Source organism: Musca domestica, unplaced genomic scaffold (assembly GCF_030504385.1).
Source record: "Musca domestica strain aabys unplaced genomic scaffold, Musca_domestica.polishedcontigs.V.1.1 34, whole genome shotgun sequence".
NCBI classification, from domain to species: Eukaryota; Metazoa; Arthropoda; class Insecta; order Diptera; family Muscidae; genus Musca; species Musca domestica.
This window is the reverse complement of record NW_026712313.1, coordinates 2998038-3021993: the sequence shown is the minus strand read 5'-3', so window position 1 is coordinate 3021993 and position 23956 is coordinate 2998038. Positions and strand designations below refer to the sequence as shown.

Below are 23956 nucleotides of genomic sequence, written 5' to 3'. Positions count from 1 at the left end.
ATTTTAAGCAGCTTTTCTGAAAAGGACCAAAAAGACCCCTTTTGAAGACTCGCTTGAGGGTGAAAAATGTCCATCTAAAATAATCTTCGCATTGTCTTCAGTAATACTTCCGAAGACACTATATATTTAATACGCCATGACCCCAAGAAATATTAATCAGAAAACATACGAACTTAACCCTAAAATGAGTTTTTGGTATTTATAAGATTGACATATTTGACTTATTTCGAAACCTATAGTAGAATTTTATGGCAAATAGTTTTGTGAAATATTTTGACTTGCTACGAACCCGTTTAAACTGAGTTTTTATCCAGTTTTTCTGAAAAGGACCTAAAAGACCCTTTAGATGGCTCGCTTGAGGGTTAAAAATGTATATCTAAAATAATCTTCGCATTGTCTTCAGTAATACTTCCGAAGACACTATATATTTAATATACCAGGATTCCAAGGAATATTAATTCGAAAAAATACGATTTTAACCGTAAGATGAGCTTTTGTTATTTATAAGATTTACAGATTTGACGTATTTCAAAACTCATTAACTTAGAATTTTATGGCAAATAATTTCGTGAAATATTTTGACTTGCTACGAACCCGTTTAAAGGGAGTTTTTATCCAGGTTTTCTGAAAAGGGCCAAAAAGACCCCTTAGATGGCTCACTTGAGGGTTAAAAATTTTCATCCAAACTAATCTTCGCATTATCATTAGTAATACTTCCGAAGACAATATATATTGAATATGCCGGGATTCCAAGGAATATTAATCCGAAAAAATACAATCTTAACCCTGAAATGAGTTTTTAATTTTTATTTCGGGTCAGATTTAAAGTTTTCATATATTCTGGGACATTGTAGAATTTTATGACAAATAAATGTGTAAAATATTTTGACTTGCCACGAACCCGTTTAAGAGGAGTTTTCAACCATTTATTGAAAAAGGTCCAAAAAAGTCCCCTTTGGTGACTCGTTTGAGGGTTAAAACCTTTTAGCAAAATTATCCTTGTATTGTTATCAGTTATATTGATAAGGATACTATATGCCTAAAATGCAAGAATTTCAAGGAATATTCAATCCGAAAACTTCAAAAAAAATCTGGTAGAAGAGGGAACTTACCCCTTCTACTTTCAAAAATTATTGAGTTTTCCTGTAATTTTCGAAAATTTGAAGTTTTGTTACACAGGTTACGGAATACCTCTCTCTCTCTACATTGTATTATGAACATCTGATCATTTATTTTAAACCTTTACCATATTTGCTTTAATTATGAACTGCCTAAAAGTATGCACCATATCTATGCAAATAGAAGACCTAAGAAAAGCAGCATCAATAAAAACATCTAATAATACATTATTTTGTAATCCACCTGCAATTTGTGTAACTGTGTGTGTAGAAATGGTGTTCTAGAAGAAAATCGAAAAAATAAAAAATCTATTCAATAAAGAGAAAAAAAAAAAAAACTAAAAAAAATCTATGAATTGATAATCTACAACACAAGTATTTCAAGACATCTAAAAAGAGATTTATAGAGAAAGACATCGATATGATATTTTTCTATATATTTTTTGACACCAAAATAATCACACTTACATCCTCGTTGGCACAGACTAAAGATTTCAACTGATGTATGGGATAGACACCCATGGCAATGGCTCGATGGCCGGGTGATTTTTCACCCTATTAATTATTCATATTTTTACATATTTATAAAAAGAGAAAATTGATATTTTATAGAGACAAGATATAGATGAAAATAAGAAAAATAGAAATTGGAAATAATAAGGTAATCAAGAAAAAGAGAATTGGCAACGGCGGCAAAGAAGCAAAATAGCGCATTGCCAGAAAGCGCGTTGGTTTTATTGGTATATATATTCAGGTTTAGATATAGGCAGCATTTTAAGATATATTTTTTAAGAGTTTTAAAAAAAAGAGAAAAATATTGGAAAAAGAATTATTAACATAATAAATTATTAAAAAATATTGGAAAATTTTCAATTCATAGGAGGGAAAAATATTTGTATATTTTTTTGGAAACAATCTCGAATTTTTATATATTATTTTATTTTTTCAAATAATATTATATACAAAATAGTTGAAAGCAAAGTTATTTAATTGAAAACAATATTGAAAATAAAAGAATAAAATGAATGAAAGCCAAATGTGAAAAGCAATTTCAGTGGAGGTTAGTTAGAACTTGCCCTAAAGCAAGGAAAATGTTTGCAACTCATTTTGGGGTTAAACTAAAAAAAGAACACACACACGGACAAAAAAATTAAAAAAAAACAATAAAACATAAAATTAGAAACAACAGAAACAGAAAATTAACAACAAGGGGTACATAAAAAAGAAATTAACAACATCTCAACAGAAAAAAACAATAAAAATGAAAATCAAGCTATTTTCATACCAAGTTCCGACAAGTTTCGGTGTGATGTGGCTTCTATGGAATGTGGAGCGGAAGAAAATATAATGAACATATTTTTTGTAATTTTTTTTTTTTTTGTTTATGGAAAACAGGGAATGTTGCCATTACAATTACAAGTGGTATGTGTACATACACACGCGCACGCACGCACACGCACACAGATAATACATGAAAACAATAATCGTGACAAATGTGTAGAAAAAAGAGAGAGAAAAAAGAAGAAGAAAAAATATAAATTCTGGTGATATTTCCACACGCACACACACTAAGAAATTAATAATAACTAAACTAATGAACTAAAAAACTGTAAATATTTAATTTCTACTTTATAATCGCTTGTTAGTTACTTAAAATTAAAATTTTGCTATAAAGAAATTATGGGTTTTTATTACTCAAGCTAAAGCTACGTTTAGGATAAGCTTATTTCTGTTGAAAAATGGGGAAGAGGGCTTGGGTGCTGGGGATTTTTTATCAAAGGGAAATAGGTGAAATTGGCGTGTTTGCTGGTGGGGGTGGGGTGTACTGCTGTTATTTAACACCAAATATTATCGAGATTGTTTTTAGAGTTTTTTTTAATTATTTTATTGTTTAATAGTATAATAGGGTCTTTTATTCCTTTCTTTTATTTTAGACTTAGTTTATAGTTAACAATAAATAACACCAATTCTGAACTTTTTTGCATTGATAAATAAATTAATTTGGCGTATAATTGATGACATCAGTTATACGCTCCATGGTCATGTATCAAAAAAACTTTTAACACCAATCAATTCAAAATGAACTTGGCTAAAAATAAACTTGTTCCAAAAATGAATTACAGGAAAAATTCAGCAAACTATGAAAATAAATTGAAAAAACAAGAAAAATAGTATCAGTCGGTTTTGCCGACAGATTTGTACCCCCAGCCTGGAATAATGATTATTCAAACTGTTGACACTTTATGGGGGAGCTGCCGAAGCGGTTGGCCAATTACGACCAATTCATATCTGACCTACGTCTGATATACAATTTTACAACTTGACAAGATTTGGACTATATCGACTACTTCCTATCATTTATATATCCAAATTTCTGGAAAATGTGGAAGTATGCGTGAGCTAACAGATATAGCGAGGCATTCCATTTGCATACTCCATTTGATACAAATAAAAATATTGGTATGTGCTAGCAAGATATAGATGAAAGATATATATATCCAATTTTATGCGAAATCAGGAATTCCGATAAATTTCCATATTCATATCAGATTTCCGGCTAAAAGAAATATTTAGATAGAGCAAGTTTTAAAGAATAGCCCACTTGTTTCGCAAATTATGACAGATATAAGTATTGGAAATTGTGACTCTTCATGGATACTCAGAATATTGGCCCTTTGTGGGTGAGGTACCAGAGGGGTTCGCAGCTATATATCATCTTCATAACAGATATTGTGTATTAGTAAAAATAATGGAACGTGTGAAATTTAAAGAGAACCTGATGCTTATTTCGGATTTTATAAACCTTTTGGTTATTTAAAACTTTGACCCTTTTGTGGAGGAGATATCAGAAGAAATGGCCCGATCCCTATTATCTTTTTGTGTTGCTAGAAATATTGAGATGTACCAAGTCTGAATGGAATCGGATGTTAGTTTCGCGTTTTATGAGCTTTATGGATACTTAAAATGTTGGCCTTTTGTGGGGGAGGTACCAGAAGAAGTGGACCGACATGTCCCGATTCCACACCAGACCATGGTTTAATAAAAGTGAGAAAGTAACCGGATGCTTATTTCTTTGCTTTGAACCTTTGTGGGGGAGGTACCGGAAGGTATGGTCCGATCTCTACTGCCTTTATAACAAATCTTGTGTTGCTAGAAATATTAAGATGTGCCAAGTCTGAATGGAGTCGGATGTTAATTTCGAGTTTTATGAGCTTCATGGATACTTAAAATATTGACCCTTTGTGGGGGAGGTATCAGAAGGAGTGGACCGATGTATCCCATCTTCACACCAGACGTTGGGTTAAATAAAAATATTGTGATGTGTGTAATGAGAAGATAACCGGATACTTATTTCAGATTTTATGATCGTTTTTAGTTATTCAAAACATTAACCCTTTGTGGGGGAGGAACGAGATGGAATGGTCCGATCTCTACCGCCTTTGTAGCAGATCTTGTGTTGATAGAACTACTCAGATGTGCCAAGTCTAAATGGATTTGGATGTTTATTTCACGTTTTATGAGCTTAATGAGTATTGAAAATTTCGACGTTTTGTAGGGTAGGTACCAGATATATTCCATATCAACACCAAACCTTGGGTTAATAAAATTATTGGGTTGTGTGAAATTTGAAGACAATCCGACTCTTACATCACCTTTTTTAAGAGTTGTAATTATTCAAAATGTTTCGCACCTGACGTAGCACTGACGCAAATATTTGGATTTGCAAAGTTGGAGCAAAATCGGATTATCGTTTCTCTTTCTGTGCAAAATATTTATTTTTTGAAAATTTTGACCTTTTGTGGGAAAGGTACCAGAAGGAGTAGACCGATAGTGTCCATCTCCGAGCTCGATCTAAGTTTGAGAATAATATTACGATGTACCAAGTTTGGATCAAATCGGATACTCCCTTCGAGAGTTATCGTGCGCACCAGCTAGACAGACAGACGGACGGACATCGCTATATCGACTCCAAATGTCCTGAAACGGATTTGGTCCAAAGAGACCGTTATTTCGACTAGGCACGTTTTGACCGTATCAAATAATATATACCCTCTGTTGCCATATGGCTGAGGGTATAAAAAGTTGAAGTGCAGTGAATTCATTTATGATTCTTGACCATTTGAGGTTTTTAAATTTTTTTAGTAGATTTCAATTTTCTGAACATCTGAACGTATAACGTATGCCATCAATTATACGATCAAAAAATATATCTTATAGTTAATAATGCATACTTATAGGGGTATTTCTGAATTTAGTTTGATTTTTATTATTTATTTACTACTATTTTTTTTTATTGAAATATTCCATTCAAAAATAGTTCTTTCGTAACAACGCATATCGGAAAATATTGACATTTTTGTATATGGTGCTGCAAACAAAAAACTGTGTTTTTTAAATATACAGAAAATGTTTCAAATTCAGAATTGAAGTATATTTAAAGTTCATTTTTTTAAATACCTTAGATCCTAACTTATTACATATTATGTCATCATATTGTTTCTTCAAATTAATTTATATTTTTATTATATGAAAAGTATTTGCCTCAAACTCACCTCTCTTATGGTCAGCGTGTGTGACATCATCTGTATATTGACTTGGGATTGACTTGTTGGTAGATTATCGCTGGAACGCGATTTCACTAAGGTTTTATTGCCCGTATTTAAAACGGAACGACTTTTCAATAGCATTTCAGTCTTTAAAAATATTCTAGAAATATATGTGGAACTGAAAGAAATACAAAAAAAAAATAATTAAATTACTATCTTTCTCAAAATAAAATTCCAAAAGAAAAACGGAATCTCACCTCAGTCCCCTAATACTAAAAGCGGCATGTAACAATTTGGCCGGTGATACTGGGATTTTTTTGCAGAACTTAATCAAGGCATTGCCAATGTCATTTTTAATATTATCTGGACTCCATTCGTTGTTCGATTGACATTCCTTGTGGAATAGATTAATGATGACCAAGGCAATGCGATACAGGACTTTGATGCCTTCGTGAAAGAAACAATCCATAATGCGTACTAAATGCTGGAAGGGTAGACCAGCTAATATCCACCAGCACCAATCCATGAAAACGCGTTCCAGTTTAACGCCGGGGCAGATGCGTTGAAAATATGAAACGGCATTTTTCTAGAAAAGCAAAATGACATTTTTTTAATAATAGGTGACAAATTTTGAATGTTTTTTTCATACCGTGTGTTTTTTGGCAATTTGCATGACAGTCTTCCATGTAACTTCATGCAATAATTTGGTTTGATTTATGAAAACTTTATCCTTGCTGCCCACCAGAGCGGCCAAACAATGGTATGCTTCTTCTTCTGCAATGAGAGAAAAAAGATAAAAAAATAAATTATTTGAGAATAAAATTAAATAAAAGGCCAAGATTTTTAAAAAAGTGTTTCATAAAATTTACAACCTAGAAAGGGTGAAAATAGGGATTATGTATACGACACCTGCATAATGAGTACTTAGAAAATGCCAACATTTGGCTAAATGGAAACTATGTCCACAACGGAAAATATACTTTGAATCGGCTTCATATAAAAACCAATAATTTTTGTAGTAATCCAAAGATCTTTATATATTTTCAAAGCTCTATATAATTAATTTTATGAAATATATCTCAAAATATTAGGATTCCTAAGGCCTGTGAGTGGTGTTCTTGCCATAGCAGACCTGTGAAATCTTCTAAACCTGTAAAATATCCTTTAGCTATAAAACGTTTTCCAGCCAAAAATTACCTGTAAAATTAGGATTCCTATGAGAATAGATAATGTGTTATATAAAAGGCTTAACCATTTTGACCTAAGAACCTAAAATCCTATTGGGGCTTAATCTACATTTTTTTTTTTTTTTTTTTTTGAAAAACCGAAATTTTTTTAATGCTTCGTACAAAGTTTACACACTTTTTTTGTTCGGAGACTAATGATAAAATTTAATCTAGAATATTTCTTCCTTTGACACTTTTAAGACTGGAATGTGTTCTTTGAAGACTTAAAGGATATATATTAGAAGACCCGAAGATTTTCTCATAGACTAAGGCAAAGAGGTCTTCTATTCTATAAGAATAGAATAGATGTATTCTATAAGAAGACCTAGAGGTCTTCTATAAGAATACCCAGAGGTCTTCTATAAGAGGTCTTCTATCTATCGGTCCACTCCTTCTGGTACTTCCCCCACAAAAGATTGAAATTTTCAAAAAAAAAAAAAAAAAAAAAATGCCGCACAGAAAGTAAAAGGTAATCCGATTAGGCTCCGATTTTGCAATTCCTAATATTTGCATCAGTGCTAGGTCAGGTGGGTACATATCAGTTCACACCCCCAAGTACCTCCCCACAAATTGTCAAAATTTTGAATCTTTATAAATCTATAAAATGTAAGGTAAGAATCCAATTGTCTTCAAATTACCGACATCATTATATTTTTATTAACCCAAAGCCTGGTGTGAAGATGGAGTATATCGGTCCAATCATTCTGGTACCTCCGCCACAAGAAGTCAAAATTTTAAATATATATAAAGCTCAGAAAACACGACATGAACATCCGATTCCATTCAAACTTGATACGTTTCAATATTTCCATAACCATAAGAGCTGTTATAAAGAGATCGAAAAATATCTTCTGGTACCTCCCCCACAAAGAGTCAACATTTTTAATATCCATGAGGCTCATAAAACATAAAATTAACGTCCGATTCCATTAAGATTTTGTTATTTCTCAATATTTCCATCAACACAAGATCTGTTAAAAAGATGGTAGAGATCGGACAATTTCTTCTGGTATCTACCCCACAAAGGGTCAACGTTTTGAATAACCAAAACGATTATAAAATCCGAAATAAATAGTCGACTCTCTTTATATTTCAAAAATATACCTGGGATATATGTTGGTCCACTCCTTCTGGTACTTCTGCCACAAGGGCCAAAGTGTTGAGTATCCATGAAGCTCATAATCTGCGAAATTAACATCAGATTCTATTTAGATTTGGCACATCTCAATATTTCTTTAACACAAGATCTCTACCATCTTTATGCTAGAGATCCTTCGGGACCATGAAGCTCATAAAACACGAAATTTCTATCAATATAAGATAGTAGGGATCGGACCATTTATTCTGGTACCTCTCCCACAACAGATCAAAGTTTTGAATAATTATATCTCTCATAAAATGCGAAATAATTAAAATTTCGCACATTCCAATATTTTTAGTAACACAAGATCTGGTGTGAAGTTGAAATATATCGACATACTCCTTCGGATACCTCCTCCACAGAGGAATTAAATTTTTGATAACAAATCGCCCTAAAAATGAGAAACAAGCATCCGATGCTATTCGAATTTCACAAATCTCAATGTTTGTACTAACACAAGATACGGTGTGAAGATGATAGATATCGGACTACCGCTTGTGGTATCTCTCCCACAAACGATCATAATTTTAAATACTTAAAACTCTTATAACTTCCGAAACAAGTCAGCGATTCTTTACAATTTGCAATATCTAAATATTGATCTCAACCAGAAATCGGAAATGAATATGGAATTTATCGCAAATTCGCATAAAATTGGATATAAATGTTCGATTTTCTTGTAATTTTTAATTGAAACCTGGCACGTAGCAATACTTACATCATATTTATTTGGCTCCGATACGAAATGGTCAATATTGGCCCATTCTTTCGGAACCAACTCCAACAATTTTAATAATCATAACAGAAGTCACAATATATCTGAATAATCGAATATTGGCTGAGGGTATACATCTGTCGGCAAATCCAACTGCTACTTTTTAACATGTTTTTGTTTTTTTTTTTTTCTTCAACTTTGATGAAGATATTTTCTTGATATATAATGAAAATACAAATTTCTTTTCTTTGGTGACCTATAGCAGAATTCGACGAAGAATATTTTTGTCTTTGATGGCATCCTACTAAAATGATCCTTTTTAGGAGAATTTCGCATAAACTCTCATGAAGTACAATTTTAACCCTAAAATGTGTTTTCATAGATCTGAATTCCTGGGATTTATGTAATATTCAGACTTTAGATGTATTCTGAGGACTATAGTGGAATTTTACGACAAATGATTTTGCAGAATATTTTGCCTAGCTACGATACCGTTTAAAGGAAGGTTTTAACCAATTTTTGAAAAATAGGACCAAATATGCCCCTTTGATAACTCGTTATTCAGAATAATTCTCGTATTGTTATCTGCAATATTTGCAAAGTCATTATATGCCAAAAATGCATACATTCCAAGGATTCTTAATCCGAAAATTTCAAAAATTATGGGTAAAACGAGTGATTCTCGTGGTCTTGGGGAGTAAGGTGGAATAAATAGATAGAAATCTAAATAGTTAAGAACCGTGGCCATCAGATCGAAAATTGTCCAAAATCGAATAATACAAAGAGTCACGTAGGCCAAATATTCCAAAATTTCAAATTATTTGTAGAATAATAAATAAAAAAAAAAAAAATAATAGCTATATACTTGTGATGATATGTACTCAAATTGCTTATTTTGTGGTAACGTAGAGTATAATGAATGAAATCGCCCAAACATCCGCTATAATTTATGTTATAAAAAATAATAACAACCACATATATAACAGCTAACGTATATTTTTTTTTTGTCTTTTTTTTTTGCAGAAAACAACAAAACAAGTGGCATCTATATATAAATATATACAAAAACGTATACATATGTTAATATACATATATTAATTATAATACTCATTTAAAATATTTATATTTTCCAACCAAAAAAAAAAAAAAGACATGGCAAAAAAATCTGAATGGAATTTTACCAAAAAAAAGTAATAATAATAACAATAACAAAAATATAAGCTATTTAGAAAAAAATGTATTCCCATATATATATATATGAGTGTGTACAATATAAAATAATGTCTTTTTGTTTTGGTGACACCGTCACACTAAGGTGATTCATGAAAATTTTTGGAAATAACAACATAATTTTCCCATGAAGAGAAAACAACAAAACAACTAGCTTTTTCAAATCACATGATAGGCTAATGTTTCGTGCCAATAATTTTTCCACTGATGTTTTTGCATCTTTGGCGCACGTGATACCTCTCAATCTTATGTTTCCCGGCTAATTCTGAATAAAATAGAAATAAGAACTATTTCTGATTTCAAACTCAATTGGTTCGAATAAATTCTTTGGAATTGTGTCAATCATAAAATTCAGACACCAAATAGTAGGAAGAGGCTACGTTTCCAGGAATGAAGAGGAAATGGAAAATTTTTTGAGAAATGGAAAATATTAAACAAGATTGATATGAAAATATTTTGTGGAAACATTTTCCATTGGTATCCAAAAATTCATTGGAATTTTATCAGCCATAGAATTCAGACATTAAAGCATAGAAGAAGGCAACTTTTCCGAGAATGAAGAGGAAATGGAAACATTCTTGTGAAATGGAAAATATTGAAAAACAATTATTAGAAAATGTTTGTTAGGAAAATCTTTTGTTAAGAAAGGAAGTGACTATGGCCATAGAAGACCTTTAATAAATAGTCATATAAATTTTTGTAAAGTTTTCACCAATGGCCAGATTTCAAATTTGATTGATATAAAAAATTCTTTGCAATTGTCTCAAATTAATGTTACATATCCACGAGATAATATATTTAATTATAAAAAAGTATTAACTAATATTTCCAAATGGGAGTCAAAATAACCCTAAATTAAGACTTAAAAGGAAATAGATATATGGACGTATGATTAACGTCACAATGTATACGACACCATTTAGGTCAAAATATATCAATGTCACGCCCTGAAGCCGCCTTTTATCGTACAAGCCATATTTTTCGTAAATTTTTGTAGAGACTACTTCATCTAAAAAAAAAAAACAAAAATAAAAACGAGGAACTGAAATGCATAACAAAATATTTTGATTAAAAAAATTTTTATCAGGGAAAACATTCTGGCTATATAACATCTGTAAAAGTTTTTTCCAGCCATAGAAGACATGTGAAAGACTCCCTGTCAATAGAGTACCTGTCGTAGGTCTTCGATCTCCAGGCCAAAGCATATTTGTAGGAACTCTTTAAGCCGTATAAGACCTTTTTCAAGTTCTTTAGCCATAGGTCTCTTAGCTTTAGAGGACTTGAGAAAGATTTTTCAGCCACAAAAGACCTGTTAGAGGCCCTTTGGCCATAGAAGAAATCCTGTAGCCATACATAACCTGTAAGAGGTCTTCTCACCATAGAAGGCCTGTAAGAGGTCCTCTAGTCCTCTAGTTTAGTTACATCGGCTTTTCAATGTATGCGTACCGGTTTTCTATGCCCCAAATTTCGCTTGTTTATATACGGAAAATAACCACTTGTTAAAAAAAATGTTAGTTTCCGAACACTTACTCTTTTAAGCTCGAAAATGTAAAAGTTTAAAGGTACTCCAAATTGTGGGCCTAAACTGGCCTCGCTCTTTGGTAAAAAGAAATTATAGAGCATTCTCAATACGAATAAAAAAAGCAAAGTTAGCCACACCATTATTCCAAAATTTCTATATATATATGTACATTTATGATCCCAGAGGACTGGGTGTGCTACATATATGTCATAAACTTATAAACTTAATTAGAAATTAATAAGTGATAAGGCAGCAACAAATGTTCTGTTTTTTCTGTCATGGTTGATTTACTTTGGACTCTTTCTTTTACGCTGATTTACAACCGCCTGGGCACAGCGAAAAAAACGAATGCAAAGTAAAAAAACACAACGGCATTCGCTATCTGCAAAGTTGAAAAAGGCCAATTGAGATTAAGTATTCCCCATATTATAAAATAATGGCTATTTTGTTGTGATTTTTCATTGCGTTTTGCTTTTGATTTTTTGATTTTATTTACTTTTCGAAAAATAAATACCCCGCCAAGCGAATTACAATATATTAGCGGTAATTTTTTTTTTCTGAAAAGTGATTTTTTCAAGTGTTTTTATTTGATTTATTTCATTCCATATTTTTTTTTTTTTTTTTTTGTGTGTGTACACATATGAAATCATTTTTTTATTTGATTTATTTGTTATCAGTTAATTTCAGGTTGAGTGATTGCCTGCCTGCCTGCCTGGTGGTTCGCAGTGTAAGTATAATGTATGTAGGAGTGCGTTGGTATGTGGAAATAGCTTGTTGTTGCATTTTTAATACATTATATTCGCATCGTCTATCGCCTGGTACATTCACACTCCAATTATTACCACTTAGAACCGGTTGAAATGAGTTAATAGTTAATTGGAGCCCTTTTTATTTACATGGCTGATAAGCGGGGAACTAGTGAATTTTACTGGGGCAAATGTCTTAATTTATATTGGCATGAAAGGTTAGGATTGATACGTAGTTATAATGAAAGGGCATATGTATTTATTTTACGTCTTAAGGAATAGAAACTTTAATAATTGAAATTCTGGGGAGGGGACGTATGATTGTTGTCGTTACTTATACGTTAATGGTACCCATGTAAATATTCAGAAAAAAGACCTACAAGAGGTATTTTAGCTATAGAAACCTTATATTCTATCGCAATAAGACCCATCAAAGGTCTAGTAGGTAGTTACAATGAAAGGGCCTATACCTATAATTATTTTGTGCGTTAAGGCATGCAACATTAAATATTTGAAATTGGGGTGCGTATGATTGTTGTCGTTATGTATACGTTATTGTTACCCAAACAGATTTTCAGTAAAATACCTCCAAGAGTTATTTTGGCTACAGAAACATTGTATTATATCGCAAGAACACCCATTAATGGTCTAGTAGGTATGGAGGCCCTGTCAAGGCTCTTCTAGCTATACTAGATCTGTAAAGTGTTTTATTGTGTTACTACAAAAGTCATAATCTTTTAAATAAACACTTTTGGGGCGTATGATTGTTGTCGTTACTTATATGTTAATTGTACCCACATTCATATTCAGATAAAGTCGGATAGAGGTCGTCCAGCTACAAAAGCCTTGCAAACGAATTGCTATCGAAATAAGGCTTGTGAAAGGTTTTCTAGTCACTGAGATCCAGAAATATGTCTTCTATGTATATATTGTCATCTTCCCATAGAAGGCCTGAAAAAGGCATTCCAACTACAAAAAAAGGTCCTATAGCCATATCATCATTGAATAGGGTCTCAATATTTAATTCCGTAAGTTAATATATAACTATATTATTAAATTCCTTTATTAAATAAATGGAAGGGGGTCGTATGATTGTTGCCGTTACGTACGTCAATGCATATTTACCAAAAGGCCTGTAAGAGGCATTTTAGCTGCAGAAGTTCTGTAAAAAATATTTTATGTATAAAAGTCCTGTAAAAGATCAGGTGGGTGTAGGGGTCTTGTTGAATTTCTTTTAGCTCTTTATGACTCGCAAGTGGTATTTTTTCTGTAGAAGGCATGTAAAAGGCATTCAAACTATAGAAGGCCAATAACAGCTCCTTTATAGGGTTTTATTATTTTACTCCCTATGAAAATCAATAAATGATTAAATTCCACTATTAAATAATTAAAATTGGGTCGTATGATTGTTGCCGTTACGGAAGCGTATACGTCAGTGGTACCCATTTTAGCTACAGAACTCCTGTAAAGAGTATTTTTAATAGTAGAAATCCTGTAAATGGTTTAGTAGGTATAGAGGTACTGCAAGAGATCTAGATCTTCTTTTTAGATCATGACCAGCAAAGGGGCCATCTTCCTATAGAAGTCCTGTTAACAGGTATTCTTACTACAGATAAACCCCTAAAAAGTCGTCTAAACATAACATACCTGTTTAGGGTCTTAATTGCGTCGTTGAATAAATAAATGATTAAATTTCATAATTAAATAGAATAACAATAACTATTAATTAAATAAAATAAATTAAATAAACCAAATGAGGTCGTATGGATGTTGACGTCACGTATACGTCAATTGTACCCAAATACATATTCAGCAAAAATAGAGGTATTTTAGCTACAGAAGTCCTGTAAAAGGTATTTTATTTATAGGTATTGTAATGTATTGGATTAAATTATTGAATAATTGAAATATTAAAAAAATATATTATGAAATATTTCTTATGACCTATTACAGACGTGATCTTTTTTTAAATATTTTTATGACCTATTAGAGAAGAAGAAGAATAGAAGATAAGAGAATTCATGACCAATTACTGACGTGGATTTTTTTTTTTTAATATTTTTTCATGACCTATTACGGAAGGTTTTTTTATTTTTTCATGACCAATTACTGACGTGGATTTTTTTTAAATATTTTTCATGATTTATACGGAAGGTTTTTTTATTGCTTCATGACCTATTGTGGCGTGGATTTTTTAAAATATTTGTTTATATATTTTCATATATTTTGGAAAATTTAAAGAATTTATTTAGGGGGCAATAATCATGGATTTTTTAAGGAATATTTGGAAAAACTCTGAGGGCAATAATCGTTCATTTTTTAAAGAATACTTAGTTGATATTCAGAGGGCAATAATTGTGGATTTTTTTAAATATTTTGTAGCTACTTTTTAGGTAATAATCGTGGATTTTTTAGGGAATATTTTGGAGGGACTCTGATGACAATAATAAAGAGTAGATATTCAGAGGGCAACAATTGTGGATTTTTTAAAGAATATATTGTAGCCATATTGAAGGTAATAATATTGAATTTTTTAAATTAAATTTTGCAGCTATTCTGAGGGCAATATCCGTAAATTTTTAATGATATTTTGGAGGAACTCTGTGACAAGAATCGAGGATTTTTAAGGAATATTTTGGAGGGACTCTGAGGACAATACTCGTGGATTTTTTAAAGAATAGTTAGAAAATATTTAGAGGGCAATAATTGTGAGTTCTTTAAGGAATATTTTGTAGCCAAATTGAAGGTAATAATTCTGAATAAATACTTATTTAATGCCAACACCTGATCAATCTGTTTACAGACCAATGTTCTAATTTAGATTTTAGTGCAGTGTAAATTCCATATTGAATTGTAGCCTACAACTATAACTGCGCTTCTTTCAAAATTCGTTTTCTCTTTATAACCCCACACAAAGTTAGTCCCCTCGCAAACTTGAATTGCCCTACTCATTTTCTTACTTATCAATTCATATCGACCATAAATTACAAAATGTAATGTCATCGGTTCATCTTCTTTTATTGTGTAATTGTTGAAATGAATATGTAATAGGTAAGCAATCTGTTTGAAAAAAAAAAATGGAACAAAATTCAAATGAAATGCAAATCACATAACAAGTAAAATGCTGTCATAGATAGCGGAACCGATCACCATATGGAAATCTATATCATTCGAATCAATTACACGAACTGACAGGCCTAACAACTTTGTTACGAATAAAATTTATTTGAAATTATTTTGTATTGCAAGGTGTTACAAACCAGATATCGATCAAAGCTCATAGTTGGGACAATAATATTTTATACGTACAATCTCGGCCCACTCCATCAAATACCTCCCCCCACAAAGAGTCAACATTTTGAATAATCATAACTCTTCTAAAATGTGACATAAGATGCCAACTGTCTTGAACTTCCGCATAATCCAATATTTTCACCAACACAAGATCTGGTGTGATGTACGGATACTACTGCATCTGGTACCTCCCCAACTACGGATCAAAATTCTTAATTACCATGATGATCTGAAAGACGAATTGTGCATCCGATAACATTTGTGTAGTACAATATTTTTACCATAGGTTTGACTTGGTTTTGCGGATTTTTTAAAAATATATATTTTTTCATGACCTACTACAGGTGTGGATTTTTTTAAAATATTTTTTGCATGGCCTTTTACAGACGCGGATTTTTTTAAATATTTTTAGCATGGCCTATTACAGACGCGGATTTTTTTAAATATTTTTTCATGAGCTATTGTAGACGTCGATTTTTTCCAGACGGGGATTTTTTAAAAAAATATTTTTTTCAAGACCTATTACAGACGTCGATTTTTTAAAAAATATTTTTTATGACTTAATTCAGACGTGGCGTTTTTTAAATAATTTTTTTATGACCTATTCCAGATGTGGAGTTTTTAAAATATTTTTTTCATGGCATGCTACTGATGTGGATTTTTTAAAACACTCTTTTAATTACATATTTCATAAATTAGACTTGGATTTTTTAAAATATTTTTGTCATGACTTAAATCAGACGTGAATATTTTAAAAAATATTTTTCATGACTTAAATCAGACGTGGATTTTTTAAACATATTTTTTCATGACTTAATTCATACGTGGATTTGAATTTTTTAAAAAATATTTTTTCATTCAGACGTGTTTTTTAAAAATATTTATTTTCATAACCTGCTACAGAAGTGGACTTTTAAAATACTTTTTCATGACATATTACAGATGTGGATTTTTTTAAAATATTTTTTATGACCTATTACAGATGCGAAATGTTTAAAATATATTTTTCATGAACTATTACAAATGTGGATTTTTTTAAATATTTTTTTTCATGACCTATTACCGACGTGGTTTTTTTTTAAATATTTTTTTCATGACCTATCACAGACCTATTTTAATAGAATTCATCCCCTCCCAGGTTTCTACACTAACCTGGTTATGCGGTGCAATGAACACAATAAAAAGATGAACACTACCCCTTCCCGCCCGCCTCCTCCTCCACCTTATGTCTTATCACGTCAAATGTCAACCGCAATGACAGCTCGTCGAACGTTTAAAAGTGAAACGGCAGCAGCAGTGCCGCCAGTATGACTTCAAGTGGATTTGTGCTAATTTGTTTATAAGTACACGCACAGATTCGCACAGTACCATTTCAAATAGTTAAATGATAAGAAAAAATTGCAACAACAACAAAAAAATAAAACAATACGATTAAGTTCATAATTAATGATTTGAATGGTTGAATTGCGTTCAAAGAAAATATAAAAAATAAATAAAAAAAATATTTACATCTGGCTTATGGCTGATGATTTGTGTGTGTGTACGATGGGCTTTTCTCTGATTTCATTTAAGACCAAAGTAAATAAATAAAATTATTATTATATATTAATAATAAAAACAAATAAAAGACAGCGAATGTGGATCCTCCAGACCGTAGTTATTGGTGTTCGAATGACTGTCAGAAGTCAAGGTAGATTGTTATCATTTTATTAATTATAATTGAATTTAAAAAATTTATTAAAGACGGAATACAAAGAAAGAGATTGATGGGTGAGGATACTTCCGGGCGGTAAAAATAAATTCATTTTTCAGGCAGGAGACCTTCAAAACGAAATTTGTGATTTGTTGATTTTTAATATACTTTTTCATGGCCTATTGCAGACGTGGATTTTTTGAAATATTTTTTTTTTTTCATGACCTACTACAGACTTGGATTTTTTGAAATATTTCTTTCAGGACTACTACAACCGTGGATTCTTTAAAATATTTTTTTTTTTCACAACCTACTAAAGACGTGATTTTTTTTAAATATTTTCATCATGACCTATTGCAGACGTGAATTGTTTAAAATATTTTTTTCATGACCTATTGCAGACGTGAATTGTTTAAAATATTTTTTTCATGTCCTTTTATAGACGTGGATTTTTTAAAATATTTATTTCATGGCCTATTAAAGACGTGGATTTTTTTAAATATTTTTTTCATGACCTTTTAAAGACGTGGATTTTTTAAAATATTTTTTTCATGACCTTTTAAAGTCGTGGATTTTTTTAAATATTTTTTCATGACCTTTTTCATGACGTGGATTTTTTTAAATATTTTTTTAATGAAATTTTAAAGACGTGGATTTTTTTAAATCTTTTTTTCATGACATTTTAAAGACGTGGATTTTTTTAAATATTTTTTTCATGACATTTTAAAGACGTGGATTTTTTTAAATATTTTTTTCATGACATTTTAAAGACGTGGATTTTTTTAAATATTTTTTTCATGACATTTTAAAGACGTGGATTTTTTTAAATATTTTTTTCATGACATTTTAAAGACGTGGATTTTTTTAAATATTTTTTTCATGACATTTTAAAGACGTGGATTTTTTTAAATATTTTTTTCATGACATTTTATAGACGTGTATATTTTTTAAATATTTTTTTCATGACATTTTAAAGACGTGGATTTTTTTAAATATTTTTTTCATGACATTTTAAAGGCGTGGATTTTTTTAAATATTTTTTTATGACATTTTAAAGACGTGGATTTTTTTAAATATTTTTTTCATGACATTTTAAAGACGTGGATTTTTTTTTAAATATTATTTTCATGACATTTTAAAGACGTGGATTTTTTAAAATATTTTTTTCATGACATTTTAAAAACGTGGATTTTTTTAAATATTTTTTTCATGACATTTTAAAGACGTGGATTTTTTTAAATATTTTTTTCATGACATTTTAAAGACGTGGATTTTTTTAAATATTTTTTTCATGACATTTTAAAGACGTGGATTTTTTTAAATATTTTTTTCATGACATTTTAAAGACGTGGATTTTTTTAAATATTTTTTTCATGACCTTTTAAAGACGTGGATTTTTTTAAATATTTTTTTCATGAAATTTTAAAGACGTGGATTTTTTTAAATCTTTTTTTCATGACATTTTAAAGACGTGGATTTTTTTAAATATTTTTTTCATGACATTTTAAAGACGTGGATTTTTTTAAATATTTTTTTCATGACATTTTAAAGACGTGGATTTTTTTAAATATTTTTTTCATGACATTTTAAAGACGTGGATTTTTTTAAATATTTTTTTCATGACATTTTAAAGACGTGGATTTTTTTAAATATTTTTTTCATGACATTTTAAAGACGTGGATTTTTTTAAATATTTTTTTCATGACATTTTAAAGACGTGGATTTTTTTAAATATTTTTTTCATGACATTTTAAAGACGTGGATTTTTTTAAATATTTTTTTCATGACATTTTAAAGACGTGGATTTTTTTAAATATTTTTATAAGATCTAGCTGATATTCTTTAAGATAATTGTTCGAGGATATAGCCGAACTATAAATATGAATTTTTTGAGGAATTTTTTACGGGGATATGATGAAGCTATTAATGTAGACTTTTAATAAAATTATAAAGGGAGTAGCAAAGCTACAAATATGGATTTTTAAAGAATAATTTTCCAGGACCTATAGATTTGGATTTTCCACGTAAGTCTATAAAATTTTTGCCGAGCTAAAACCTATAGTTTTAAGAATATCTGCCACCGTACACCCATCCCCACCTAACATCTGTTATATTTTTGTTGTTTTCCATTTATTTTGCACCTTCACTTCACCATATAAAAAGTTTGACAAACAAACAAATTCTCGCCTGAACTGCTCAATTGACCTCAAGACACTCATTCATGCGCTGCTATCAATAATGTTTTATTTTATTTATTTTTATTTTTTCCACTCGAGTTTTATTATTATCTTCTTATCTCTAACACATTTTATTATGGAGGCCTTAATGGGTGCAAAAACAACTACAAATACAAAAACTCATAATTTATATTTCTACATTACTGATACACTCCATTCCCCCTTTACCCATCCCACACTTTCTCATTATCTTTATCTCTAATCATGGGGGGAAATAGTTGACTTATGTTTTTTTTTTTTTTTTTTTGTCGTATATTTGTCATATGTTTGAATGGGCCTATCTGTCAGTCTGGCTGACTGTCAGCTCAGATGTTATTGTGACAATGCCATAGCGGCTCGTGAGTAACTGAGACGACTCTTGTGTCATGTGTCGTGTGTCGTTGTCGACCGCATTGTGTCCCGCATCTCAGCAAACAAAACGGAGGTGAAAGAAAAAAAAACTAAAACCAACGCGCAGACTAAAAGATTTACGATTATTGTCAGAGAATTGGTCAATAGTGACTTATGATGATTTCACCCTATCTCTCGCTGGAGGAAATCGTGACAATAGGAAGGCTGCCATTGACAATATGAGACATGTCATGCAAGTGTTGGGAAATAAGTTCTGCTCACAATGCGTGAGCGTGCGACATTTAGGCGGATGTGTAATTGGAAATGTTTTCTATTTAGATGACAAGGAAAATTGATTTATTTCTTTCCTCTAGGGCGTATGAGCATCATGTGTAATACTGTGGGCAGTAAGAAAAATTGGAAATTTTTTTGGATACAAGTGTAATGTGTCAAAGAAAATAATGATTCATATTTACAAAATTAGAAAATAAATAAAAAAAACAAGGTTTTGGCCTATATTTGGGGATATATTTCATTGCGGAAACAAATATTAATCAAGAGACCAATGGTTTTCTGGTGGTACAACAGAACGTATAACTAACGTCAGTACGTATACGGCCCAGTAGAAAAAATACGTTTTTCTTAATATTTTGCCATGGACTACAACAACTAATTTACTTTTACATAAACTACAATAATAGTGGTATAAAAGAATATTTTTGAAAAATACTTTTTGAAAAATATTTTTTAAATAAAAATTTAAAAAATTCCATTATTGTTACTTTTATAAAAAACAACGTTAGTGGAGAACGATGGTAATGTTTACCAGGGCGTAAGCCGGGGAATACCTAGGTTTCGGAAAGAGCTACCAATCCTCATCAGTTCCCTTGTCTTTTGTCTTTGTTTTAAAATATTATTGCTGTTTTTTACAAATATTTTTCATAGCTTAAAATGAATGAGGTTTTTCTAGGTTATTTGTTTCTTAAACAAGACGAATCATGGAATTTTAAACAATGGTTTTGGAAATGTGTACTACAAGTGCACGAATAGTACTATATATTGTACAATTTGGTTTGGGGTGAGCAGATAGTATTTGAAATCTGAAATTTTGTATTAGATTTGTTGTTCATGTGAAGTCGGGACATATGTACCATAATTCGGAAATGTGTACTATAATGGTACGAAAAGTACTATATTTGGTACAATTTGGTGTTAGGTAAAGTGATGGTGCTTGGAATCTGAAAAATGTCCATCTGTTTATGAGTAGCCTTGGAATAAGGAGGTGCTTTCGAAAATGTGTCCAATATATGTACCAATGAGTACTTAATGGTACTAAATTTGGTATTGGATGAAGATATAGAGCTAGAATCCTCAAATTTGATAGTGAGGTCTCTGTTAGTATATGAAATTGAGATATGGAGGTGTTCTCAGAGATGTCTGCTATAATTCTAGAATAAGTCCTATTTTTGGATTATTGATAGTGTCTAGAATAAGGAGATATATATATAGTTTTGGATGTTCGTACTCAATGTTCCTAAATTTGATATTGGTTGAAGGGATGAAACTGAAATTGGAAAGGACTTTGTTGGCTTCTAAGGTTGACACCTGGAGGCGTTGAAATAGTTTTGGACAGAAGAATTGGATGTGGGAGGTGGTACCAGAAGGGCTTGGCTATTAACATATCTTGCATTGAAAAAAAATGATGTGGGAAATTTGAAGCGTATCGGATACTTATTACGCATTTTTATACCCTCCACCATACAAAGTATAGAGAGTATATTAAGTTCATCATTCCGTTTGTAACTCAACGAAATAATAATTTTAGACCCAACAAAGTATATATATTCTTGATCAGCGTAAGACGTAAGACTAAGACGATTTAGCCCCGTCCGTCCGTCCGTCTGTTGTAATCACGCTAGAGTCAAAATGAAACAAGATTGGAAGCTAAAATTTTGAACAGATGTGTCTTTTGTGTACAGGCAGGTCAAGTTCGAAGGTGGGCTATTATGGTCCCCATATAACGGTTTTCATTAGAGCGACGGAATTCGACGGAATTCTTCTTGAATTTTTTCAGGTTTCTTCCAAATGGTGGAGGGTATAAAAAGTTCGGCCCGGTCGAACTTAGCTGCTTTTTTAATTGTTTATAAATTAAAATTTTTCAAAATGTTTACCCGTTGTGCGGAAGGTACCAGAAGTAGTGATCCTATATCCACCATCTTCACACCAAATCTTGTTTATTTAGAAATATTGCAATGTGTGATGTTTAGAAAGAATCTGGAGTGGCCCGATATTATCCATTATCGCACCTGTCTTGGCACTGATAAAAATATAAGAAGTTTGAAAAATATCGGAGATCCTTATTTTTTTAATTTATTAATTTATTTGTTTATTTATTTTATTTATTTATTTTTATTTTTTTTATTTATTTATTTATTTATTTATTTTTTTTTTTTTGAATTGCTGGCATTAAGGAAAACCTTAGACTTTTGACGTTTTTTAGGACCTATAGTACAAATTCATGACCCATAATTATACCCTCAGCCATATGGCTACAGAGGGTATATATCATTTTATACGGCCAAAACGTGCCTAGTCGAAATAACGATTTTAGACCCTAGGTCTCTTTGGACCAAATCCGTTTCAGAACATTTGGAGTCGATCTAGCGATGTCCGTCCGTCCGTCTGTCTGTCTGTCTGGCTGGCTGGTGCGCACGATAACTCTCGAAGGGAGTATCCGATTTGGTCCAAATTAGCTACAACGTAATATTTTTGTCAAACTTAGATCGAGTTCGGAGATGGGCAATATCGGTCCACTCCTTCTGGTACCTCCCCCACAAAAGGTCGAAATTTTCAAAAAATATATTTTTTGCACAGAATGAGAAAGGATAATCCGAATTTGCTCCGACTTTGCAAATCATAATATTTGCGTCAGTGCTAGGTCAGGTGTGAAAATGGGCAATATCGGTCCACTCCATCAAGTACCTCCCCCACAAATGGTCAAAATTTTGAATAACTACAACTCTCATAAAATGTTATGTAAGAGTCCGACTGTCTTCAAATTTCACACATCCCAATATTTATATTAACCCAAGGTCTTGTGTTAAGATGAACAATATCGGCCCACTCCTTCTGGTACCTCCCCCACAAAAGGTCGAAATTTTCAAAAAAAAAAAAAAACAAATTTTTTGCACAGAAAGAGAAAGGCTAATCCGAATTTGCTCCGACTTTGCGAATCCTAATATTTGCGTCAGTGCTCGGACAGGTGTGAAAATGGACAATATCGGTCCACTCCATCAAGTACCTCCCCCACAAAATATTGAAATTTTGAGTACCCATGAAGCTCATAAATCGCCAAATTAACATCCGATTCCATTTCGACTTGGCACATCTGTCGAAATATTTATATCATACTTTGGGTCCGATAGGAAATGGGCAATATTGGCCCATTCCTTCGGGATCTGCTCCATAGAGGGTCAAACGTTTGAATAACCTTAACACTAGTCAAAATATATAATCGAACATAGGCTGAGGGTATATCTCTGGCGGCAATACCGACTGATATTTTTTAACTTGTTATGTAGAATATTCTGACATCCAACGATCCCGTTTTAAGAGAATTTTTAACCAAATTTTAAAAAAGGGTCCAAGACCCCTTTGTGACTCGCTTGAGGGTTGAAATAATCCTCGTGTTTTTATGTGCAATATTTGCCGAGGCACTCCCGAGGCACAGACCTAAAATCAACGTGTTCCAAAGAATCTATCAGAAATTTTAAGGAAATATGGAAGAGCCGAAATTTGACCCCTCTATTTAGGTTACTCTGCGATTTAAATTTTCAAAAGGCATATATACGAGCCTCCACTCTTTAGCTCGAATTTTATATTCAAATTTTTTTATAAATCCACAATTTGCTAAGCCATTATTTGCCATTATACAAAAATCGTGTTTTTATGTTTTTTTTTTTTTTTTTGTGATCGGCTAATTTTTTTATTTTTTTTTTAATATATATTTGGCTCCTGCAGAGCGCTTTTTTTTAAATATTTCCACAGAAAACTTTTTTCATAAATCTACTGGCCTAAAATCATCCACTCAATGTCACATTTTTCTTGTTCATATATTATCTACGATTTCCCCAAACCTTTTCCACCCACCCTCGTAC

At 31.3% G+C, this 23956-nt stretch overlaps 1 protein-coding gene across 8 annotated transcripts in view; it reads right to left on the bottom strand.

Moving 5' to 3' along the window:
- Nucleotides 1–23956, bottom strand: part of LOC101888892 (GTPase-activating protein skywalker) — a 220359-nt gene that overhangs the window by 8440 nt on the left and 187963 nt on the right. For 3 of the 8 annotated variants that reach the window (XM_059125639.1, XM_059125640.1, XM_059125638.1), the window contains 4 exons: nucleotides 6315–6439; nucleotides 5923–6251; nucleotides 5672–5843; nucleotides 1587–1673 (listed from right to left, as the gene is read on the bottom strand). In XM_059125639.1, coding sequence (XP_058981622.1) covers nucleotides 1587–1673; nucleotides 5672–5843; nucleotides 5923–6251; nucleotides 6315–6439 — 713 coding nt within the window. Of the gene's footprint in view, nucleotides 1–1586; nucleotides 1674–2403; nucleotides 2437–5671; nucleotides 5844–5922; nucleotides 6252–6314; nucleotides 6440–23956 lie in introns of all 8 variants that reach the window. The other 5 variants (XM_059125644.1, XM_059125642.1, XM_059125645.1 and 2 more) reach the window with 3 other exon arrangements.